At 39.4% G+C, this 9,504-nt stretch overlaps 1 protein-coding gene and 1 long non-coding RNA gene across 2 annotated transcripts; one reads left to right on the top strand and one right to left on the bottom strand.

The window, feature by feature from the left end:
- Positions 1 to 1,545: 1,545 nt before the first annotated feature.
- On the bottom strand, positions 1,546 to 8,587 carry zgc:92664 (uncharacterized protein LOC436695 homolog). The gene is made up of 5 exons (XM_034856899.1): positions 8,409 to 8,587; positions 7,113 to 7,207; positions 5,758 to 5,975; positions 5,251 to 5,358; positions 1,546 to 4,270 (listed from the first exon to the last, which is right to left on the bottom strand). Exons 1-5 carry the CDS (start codon positions 8,427 to 8,429, stop codon positions 4,206 to 4,208), a joined length of 507 nt encoding a protein of 168 aa, XP_034712790.1. The 5' UTR covers positions 8,430 to 8,587; the 3' UTR covers positions 1,546 to 4,205.
- LOC117934888 lies at positions 8,506 to 8,774 on the top strand. The gene is made up of 2 exons (XR_004654589.1): positions 8,506 to 8,585; positions 8,626 to 8,774. It is a non-coding gene; the product is annotated as an uncharacterized LOC117934888 (long non-coding RNA).
- Positions 8,775 to 9,504: the final 730 nt, after the last annotated feature.

The raw sequence follows: 9,504 nt of genomic DNA, 5'->3' as shown, positions 1-9,504 counted from the left end.
ATATCCTATACTATGGCTTTTTATCACTTTTGGGATATATTATACTATGTCTTTTTTATAACTTTTTTTGACAAACTAACTAAGTTACAATAGCTGCTTTAGCTAACATGATGCTGCATGGAGGATGTGTAAATTTGAGAGATTTGCATAGTTCAGGATATAGAGTATAGTTTGTGCAGAGGACAGGATGTAGAATAGATTCCATGTCAGTGGTGGTCCGGTTTGTGAGGCTGACTTGAGAGGGGAAGAAACGGTTTTTGTGGTGGTGAGTTTTGGTCCTGATGGACCGCAGCTTCTTGCCAGAGGGGAGAGGTCCAAAGAGTTTGTGTCCGGGGTGAGAGGGATCAGCTACAATCTTTCATGCCCGCCTCAGCGCCCCCGAGGCGTACAGTTCCTGTAGAGACGGCAGATTGCAGCCAATTACCTTCTCAGCAGAGAGGACGAAACGCAGCAGTCTGCCCTTGTCTTCAGCAGTGGCTGCAGCATACCAGATGGTGATGTAGCACGTGAGGATGGAATCAATGAGGGCAGCCTAGGGTGCCTGGACAGCTCAGTTGGTAGAGGGTTCTACCAACTGAGCTGTTTGAATGTACTATATGAGCCTTGAGGGGAACCGGTGCTGGGGTCAGAGTGTCAGAGATATTTTCTCCTGTGACTTTTTATATCATACTATACTACGACTTTTTACAATTTTTTTAAAACATACTATAAAATGACTTTTTTTTTAATTTTATTTTTTACATACTGTAACTTTTTTTTTGATATTCTATGCTGACATTTTTATCAATGCTTTCAACATACGACTTTTTTCAACACACTATACTATGACTGTGTACTATGAGAGAACATATAGCTGGCAACTCATTTCAGCATCATCTTTTAAAAAACAATTCTTACAATATTGTTTTACAGCTTTCTAAATACATTCTTATTAATTACAACTATTTCCACATTTTGCTGCAACTTCATCTTCTTACAAATTGTAATCAGCAATTCAGTGTAGATGCAGCTTTACAAACAAAACCAAATTAAAATATTCCATTTCCAAGAAGTTCATACTAATTAAAATTATTTCCATGTTTATTTAACTATTCTCAACACTTCACCTTCTTTTTATGCAATTATGCCAGCAATCCAGTTTTAGCTTTAGCAATTTAATTAATTTAGCTAGTATTTACAAGCATTTTCTGCAGACAATGCTATTTTAGTGTACTTAGAGCTCTCCAGTGAAACAAAAAAAAAAGCAGACATGATGATGGACAACCAAACATTAGCTCTTCATATTAAGTGTCTTCATGTTCAATTTCATATTGGACAGAAATTAATAGAGTCCAATGGCCACCTCAAAGGTGAAATTCACTCAACATTGAATTCTATGACAAAAACAGCCAACTGTTTGCAACGTTGACAAAAGAAACAAACATCACTTATGTCATTTTTGTGTATACAGTACATGGCTGCTAAGGGTTTTGGTATTATTACAGAAAAACCAGAGCAATCTTCAACTTTACAAAAAGATGGATTGATATCAAATGAAACCGGTTAGTATTTCCAAAAAGCATTTATGATCATTATAGTTATTGGGTGGATACATGGTTATTCTTCAAGTATAGTAAACAGTTGTTAACATGTTAAGACATGTCAGCAGAGAAGAGGAACAAACGACAGTGAACTTTCCAGGTGTTGGTAGGTGTATTTATGGACGTTGGACGTCGGATTCCCTAGTCTTTATGCTAAGCTAGGCTAACTGCCTTTGCACAATCAAGCCCAGACATGAGATTGGCGTTGATCTTTTTATTAGACTGTGAGAAAGAAGGAAAAGCCTTTTCCGAAACTATTTTTCAAAGTTATATTTGGCATTTCTTTAATATGAGCACAGACATAAAAAAAAATCTCAAGGTCCACTTACTAACTTTTTTCCCTAAAGCGTCCACCAGCATCTTGTCTTAATGACAACTGGGAAAACTTCCTCTGCTGATAAAGACTTTAGGATGCGATTGAAAGCTGAAAAGACATCTAGTAAGGGTGTTTTGGGTTTTTCTTTTAATCTTTCTCATATACCTCAAAATGGTCTGTCTACTCAAATAGCTTCTGATATCTCAGTCTTGAGGATGTACTGTACACTGTAGTTTAAGTCCTTTAGTTCAAAGGAAAGAAAAAATGTGGACAAGTATTACAATACATTGAAAATATACTGGACCCAACCCCACAGCCATTAGTTCAAAGTGTCTTGTTGTTCGAAATACTTTTAACTTCTCCATAATGTTTTCCCTAAAGCTGGGGCAGGCAGTTTTCTGGAAAAGGCTAAACAAACGACAAAACGAGAACCGTTCATTCATTTCTATCATTCCCACGTTATTATGGAACCCACGTAACTTCTAGGCAAGCCCCGCCCTTCAATAGCATTCACACGCTCATATTGGCCAGGCTATCGTAACCATAACCACTCAAGGTCAATGCCTAACCCCAACCAATCAGGCTGCTTTGTAGGGCGAGATTTGCCTAGAAGTTGCGTTGGATCCCTAACAAAACATCATCCTCGTGTTCACTGTGGTCCTGATGGCTTTACATACTGGCGATTCTACCAGGATTACCATGCTGTTTCCTTTACAAACTTGTGAGCCTATAAAGCCTTTAGAGCAATTCATGTTTACGAATAAAACACGTGTCAATATCGGCGAAGCGTTTCAGATATGGAGCAAAAATGTTAATTGCGCACAGCTACGGCCTTTAGCTACTGTTGGCAGAAGGCAACCTTTTCTCTCCATATCCAAAAACCTTTGGCGATATTTACACTTGTTTTATTGCATTTATTGTCAGATTCTCTTTAAGAATGTTGCTATCTTTTTTTGGATTGCTTTACAGCGTAGGCAGTTGTTGCCAATGTTGGAATAGCGAAATTTACAGCATTTTTCACCCCTGAATCAGGCTAAAGGCCTGTGCATATGCATTGGCATTTGTAGAATGGCCAATAGGAATGCTTGCTCTCGCTCGCTCTCTCTCTCTCTCTCTCTCTCTCTCTCTGAAATGACCCATGATTGGCCAAAGTCTGCCATCACGGGCTAAAAAACTGAGCCGAGAGGAGGTGCTGACGTCTAGTTTCTCTCAGGCTACATTTACATTGGTACGTTTTAGTTTTTAAGCGGTGTTTTGAGCAAATCACATTCTCCGTGCCCCCAAGTGTTTTAGCTCCAGTAGAAGAACTAGTCTCTGTTTAAACTAACATGCCTAAACCGCCAATCTCCTCAATATTCCAGTACACTGAATGTAAACAGCAGGCAGCATGTATGCGTTGCTGATTGCTGGTAGCTGACATGGTAACGTTAGAATCTTAGTCTCAGAGAATGAGACGTCATGACCAATAAGACCCAATCAGGCGGTGAAACGTTAGCGTCAGTGTCGGTTTTGCCTCCGTTTGTGGTCGTTGAGACAGGAACACGACCCGAAGATTCCAAACTCAAACGGGTCAGAAGGGATTTCAAATGTCTCCGGTTTAGGGGCTCTGGAACGCCAGAGCGTGTGGATGCGAGGTGTAAACGTAGCAAAAGATATTTGTTTCGTAGCAATATCAATGTAGCCTCAGATCACTTGAACTACAATATGCTGACGACACCCAAAAAAAAAAAAAAACTAACCAAGAGACTTGTGTTAGCACTTGTTAACACAACCATTAGCAAAATGTAGCAAGAACCAATTGAATATGAAATACAATCAAATATTACTGTTTACATTTTTCAGACATATCTGCTTTCAAATGGCTGTCCTTTGGCAGTATGTGGATGGATGGAGCGTTCGTGTTGTTGACGCAGCCGAGGTCTCTCTGCTGCATTGTCCTTGTTTTTGTGGCTTTTCTTTTTAAAAAACCACAACACAGGAAGTATGAATGTTCAAACAGCTTCCTTACTGCATAAAGTCAGTTCCTTCAAAGCACAAGTTGATGAGGAGGAGTGAAAATGGTCTAAAATAAAACTGATTGCTGTAAAAAACAAAAACAAAGATGCTGATAGTGCCAACAACTCTCCCAGCAATGGGACTGCGTGGGACTTCTGTCCTGCGTGACAAAAAAATATTCAGTACTACTAGATTTACTCCGATGTGGGTGGTCACCATCTGCTGGCTCAAAGGATAAGTCCAGTCTGTTACAACGTGGGTGTGACTTTTATAGTTTTTTTCCATCATTTCAAGTCCAGAGGAAGTGTTAAGTGTCAACGGGAGAGCAGAGGCAGATCACTGGGATTCATGATGAGGCTCGAGTCCAGGTTAAGGTTATCTGTAGAGACACAAAACAGACCTATTAAATTAAGAAGTTTTCTTATTATCAACAAATTCCATGAAAAGATCAAAACTACTAATGTCTTCCCCTGTCAATCAATACTTTCTGACTTCCTGACCTTCCCCTATCTGTGGCTCTCAACAGCCCAAAGATAGGCCTGCAACTATTATTATATAATTGTACAGAAATGTGATGTTTTTCAATAACCAAAACAAAAAATGCAATTTGACATAATTTTGGACCATTATTATCATTATCATATCTGTGTCTAAAAACGTTGGAAAAGCTAGAGCAGATAATAAATAAGTAACACTCCAAAAAGCTTAAAGACAAAACCTGCTATAGAAATACACAAACTACAATCATTAGATCTCAGTATTTCAGAGTGGTATTTAGTTTGTTTTGAAGATCACATTCATTTTACATTCATTTGGCTTAGGCGTCACCCAAAACGGCTCGGGTGCTGCAGCTAAGTCTTATAATGGTTAGGAAAACCCTGCATGATTTTCTAATCACAGTATTTGTACACAATCACGGTTTCTTTATTTAACTGCAATTAACTGCTAATATTAGCTATTGTCTTACGGGGTGTGACTGGTGATGGTAGTTGATTTTGTTTAGACATGCCAAATTTGATTTAATTAAGTGATTCTTGGACAACGCTTTTTGTTAGTTGTAGGCACTTGTCCCTATCCACGTTCATAGCAACAAAAATGACAAGGGGGGGTATACATTGTGTCCGCAGCGACAGATGGAAAATATTTCAGTTGACACATTAATTGAAACCGAAATGAGGAACAGAAATTTGCGTTCTAATCCGGTCCGTGAGTTTTGGAATTTATGTTCCATCCCTACGAAAAATATGAAATAAAATATGAGGACCTCATATGAGATATGAGGTCCGTATCGTTTAACCTACTCAATAACCCTCCTAAATGAACCCCTGTGTGCGTGTCAGCTGTTGTACACACACTCACCTTGATCAAAGTTGGTGAGTTTTTTGGAGTTGGATCCTTGCCCCAGTCCCTCCATGTCCACCAGATCACTGTTGACATCTGAGTCGTTAAGAGCACTGAGGGTCACGTCTACACACACACACACACACACACACACACACACACAAGAAAGGAAATGTAAAGTACTGTTCGTGGACACTGTAAAACCTTGAAAATAAAAACATCAGTTAGGCTACAATTAATACAAAAAAAGAGAATTTACATAATTTATACAAGATAGAGTTGAGGCGTAAAAAAGAAAACTGTTCAGATGGATAGTTGTAGATTCATACCTTCATACCATGAGCTTTTATGTAGTATTAAGTTAATATTCTGATGAGATACATTCATCTACACCAAACAATAAAGATAATAAATACGTAGGAGTGAAGGAAAGAGTGTGTGGATTCTACTGTTTTTCTGTTTAACTATCAGGTTTGATGAAGAAGGGACTGGAATACTGATGTTGTGGAGATGAGTACGACTCACCTGCAGTCTTCTGTTTCTTCAGGGTGGAGGCGGTCCCCTGAAGTCCTGATGCCACGGCGACCCGAGCTGTGGGCACGGCGATGGCAGCTGGAGTGCCCTGCGTGGCCATGGCAACGTTAGCAGGGGTTTTCTTGATGACCTTTTTTGGGCCGTCAGAGGCGGCGGGCGGCGCTCCGTCTTCATACAGCTTCCTCTTCACTGTGCTCTTGGTCTGACCGCTGGAGGGAGGACGGGAGGGAAATGGACTTCAGTGTTTTTAGAACAACTGAAAGGAAAACGTTTCCAGTGGTAGAAGAAGTATACATATTTTACTTTATTTAAAAAGTACTAATACCACACTGTTAAAATACTCTGTTACAAGTAAAAGTCTTGCATTGAAAATGTTACTTAAAGTGCCCATATGAAGATTAAAACAACAAATATTGTGCAGCCCTAAAGGGGAGCACCCACATGGGTTAGGTTCATGGTTCTTTATAAATGAAATCTGACATGAAAACGGTGTGTATGGAACATCGCCACACCTCTAACCGCTCATTCCCCATTACAGTTTTTCTCTGAACCAAATGCTCCGTGGCCTAAAGCTATTTGTTGAATCAGTCACTCTTCTTGTAAAACTCTAAACACACTCTCACTCGCTAAAACCCATTTCACACTGGGATGCTACCGTGTCGCAAAATGGTTAACACGGGCAGCAAAGGTTAAACACAACTACAACACAGTTGTCGTCATTTACACACAACTCTAAATTGTACACACGTTTCTAAGGCGATCAAACCAATTGTAGAGAATAGAAAAGCCAATATAGAGGGCACAGGAGCATTAAATGTTGATTGCCTGATTTTGCGCCTTTACAATTTTTTTTGTGTATTGTCAGGTGCTTTTCAATTTGTCTTCTTTGGCTTTATGCTGTTGGATTACTGTGTTATTCTACAAGTGCCTACTATACAGAGATTCAATATTGTAGTATTTGCACTACTTGCAGCGTTGCCTACCAGATATTCACTGTACAAGTTGTGATGTACTTTTTGCTTTCATTGCAAAATTTGTTTACTGTATAAAAACAAAAGAGAATTCTGTGACTACATGCCCTGGAAACTGTGTGAAATGTTTGCGGTAATGTCTAATGAATGCTCTGTAGTGTTTAATTATTGACTGACTGTGTGTGTGATCTGAAAGCATTCTTTGACTTTACTAGCAGAGTCAAGTGCTTTGTGAATATAGATTGAGAATTTGGTTTTGTGTTTACAGTTTTGAAAAATGAGTGAGGGTTTAATGAAATGGGTCTTAGAAATTGAGAAAAACTGTAGTAAGAGGGAGTGAGTGTTAGTGTGAGTGTGTGTGTGTGTGTGTGTTACCCTGCAGGACTGGAGTCGGCCACTGGATGAAGCTGCATGGTGAGCTCTCCTAGTTTGGTGAAGGCAGCTCCAGCTGCAGAGAAGATCTCCCCAACCTGCAGAAAGCACATTGAAACTGAATATTTAGTTCCATGGCCTACGTATCATACAACATGGTGTGGAGACAATCACACGATCAATGCATTATATAGTGGCAGAGATTTACGACATGACCAAAGGTATGTAGACAACTGAACAATCCAGTCAGCCATATGTAACAGTTGACCATTTTTATACAAACACTACGGGCATTAAAGGCATAGTCAAAAGGGCTGGGACGGTGTACCTTTGGTCCCGATTCGATTCTTTCACGATACATGCGTGCCAATGTGATCTGTATTGCAATTTTAATTTAATGTGGTGCAAAAGCCACAACACAAATGCAAAAGACATTCAAACTGCATCTATTGCAACACGAATGTTGTAACTTTTGTATGTGTTGTAGATTTTGCATTTGTATGAACCACCTTGGCCACTGTAGTTTTCTGAAGCAGAAAATGCAGAAAATGCTGAAAATCCATGTTGTGTACTTCTTTACAAAGTAAATAAATGTCATATGATGTGCGTTCTTCTTAGAAAACAAATAGTTTTTAGAAATTTCTTAGGACATATTGTTTCTAGAAGTGTATTTTTCAACTTTTTTTGTTAAAGAAGTAAAAGGAAATCGCAATACTATCGAACCATAATACAAATCGAATCGGGTGAATCCGATTGGGTGTTGGATGGGGGTGAGGTGGTGTTTATGGAGTTGGCTTTGTGCACAGAGTCACTGTCGTGTTGAAAAAGTGAAGAACCAAACCACACATATACTGTTGACACAAAGCTGGAAGCATTATATTGTTTATTGTGCATATTATTGTATGCTGGAGCGTGTCTCATTGGCACTGAGGGGCATGATACGGCAGTGTATAAAGAAGCGTTATGTAAATTATGACTGCACAGAATTCTAAACTGATCAGTTCAAGACATGACCAATTAAAACACGTCAAATTGTTTAGAAGGATCTATAAGCGTTTCCCAAAGAACTGATCAAGTAACGTTATCTTAATTTCTGAACTCTTCTCTCAACACTGAAGTGATCCACTGATATTCTTCCTCGCTCCCGCGTGCAGCAGCGGGAAACATAATGGGGCTCGTGCGTTTGTATAAATAACAAGTAACCTTAGTAAACGTTAGGGCACTATATTCACTGGGCTAACTAGGGCGGCAAACTAGCGTTAACGTACTTCTCAATGGTTCGTGTGTAAAATGACTTACTTTAGTTGAAGCTGATGTCATTTTGCTGATATCTGTGGTATCATAGACTGTATTTAACGTTAGGCTATCGTAGGACTCAAAGATGCCTTCAAGTGGACGGAACAGTTGCTAAGATGCTAACAATATAGCTAGGTTAGCATTTGACACCGGCGTCGGGCATTTGGTGCTCCTCCTGATGTGGCTAGCTAGCTACTTAGCTAGCTAGCTAGCTACTTAGCTAGCTAGCTAGCAGAGCAGCTAGAAGTCTGTTCTTTTAACGCTTTAGTGTTGGTGCCTGAAAAAGTCCAGCATTTATACAGACAGCTGCATAGTGCTAGCTAATAAAGTTAAATCTGCGGTGAGTTATATTGACGTTACCACTGGAGAAAAATGGGTCAAGCAACCCACTGAACACAACGACAAGGCTTGTGCCGCCTTCGGTGTCTCCTCGTAATCTCCAGGTTCAGAAATACATATGATTTCGGTCCAGCATCCTACGTCCACGGTAGAATATGGTAGACAAGTGTGCGGCGGAAGCCTTACGAAGCTTTGTAGTTTCTTTGAAAAAAAAAAGTATTAAAAACTACAGAGAGTAACATGTTTAGCCTAACCTACATGTAGGCCTAGCTATAACGTTATATTTGAAAAGAGGAACACTGCGACATGGAATACAATTACAAATAAACATGAAATATAACACACTGCAGGAAACTGCTTGGATTGAGTAGAACTAAATTATATTTAAGATATGTCTGTGTGTAACCTGTATAATAACATTGTCTTACTTTTTAAGGTTTTGCGACTTTCTTTTAATTTGTGCCGTATATGACCCCGAAATTTCAGAACGCAGCACAGTGAGGGCTGGTTTTCGTTGTGTTATTAACAGCCTTCATATATTTTTCTGACAAGTATGTTTTGCTTGAATAGCTGATAAAGCCAGTGCTCCAAGTTCTATGTAGTCTACTCAACATGCAATGACTCACTTCTCCAAATGATAGACAACTAGCAAAAAAATGCAAATATACCCTACCACTATAACTGTTATTTATCTATTTATACCTTGTAAAAATTCTGGGCCCTGTAGAAAGGCATTCAGTACTGGCCCCTTCCTGCATCC

This window comes from Etheostoma cragini, chromosome 19, assembly GCF_013103735.1.
Source record: "Etheostoma cragini isolate CJK2018 chromosome 19, CSU_Ecrag_1.0, whole genome shotgun sequence".
In the NCBI taxonomy this organism is placed as follows: Eukaryota; Metazoa; Chordata; class Actinopteri; order Perciformes; family Percidae; genus Etheostoma; species Etheostoma cragini.
Note: the sequence above shows the minus strand (reverse complement) of the source record. Positions and strands in the feature narration are given on the sequence as shown.

Bases quoted from the DNA above. Each gene is read 5' to 3' on its own strand.
- zgc:92664 (XM_034856899.1), bottom strand. From the start codon at position 8,429: ATGACATCAGCTTCAACTAAA. The intron at 7,208-8,408 runs GTAAGTCATTTT...TGCTTTCTGCAG, and splicing joins TGACATCAGCTTCAACTAAA to GTTGGGGAGATCTTCTCTGC. The intron at 5,976-7,112 runs GTAACACACACA...TCCTCCCTCCAG, and splicing joins GCCGACTCCAGTCCTGCAGG to CGGTCAGACCAAGAGCACAG.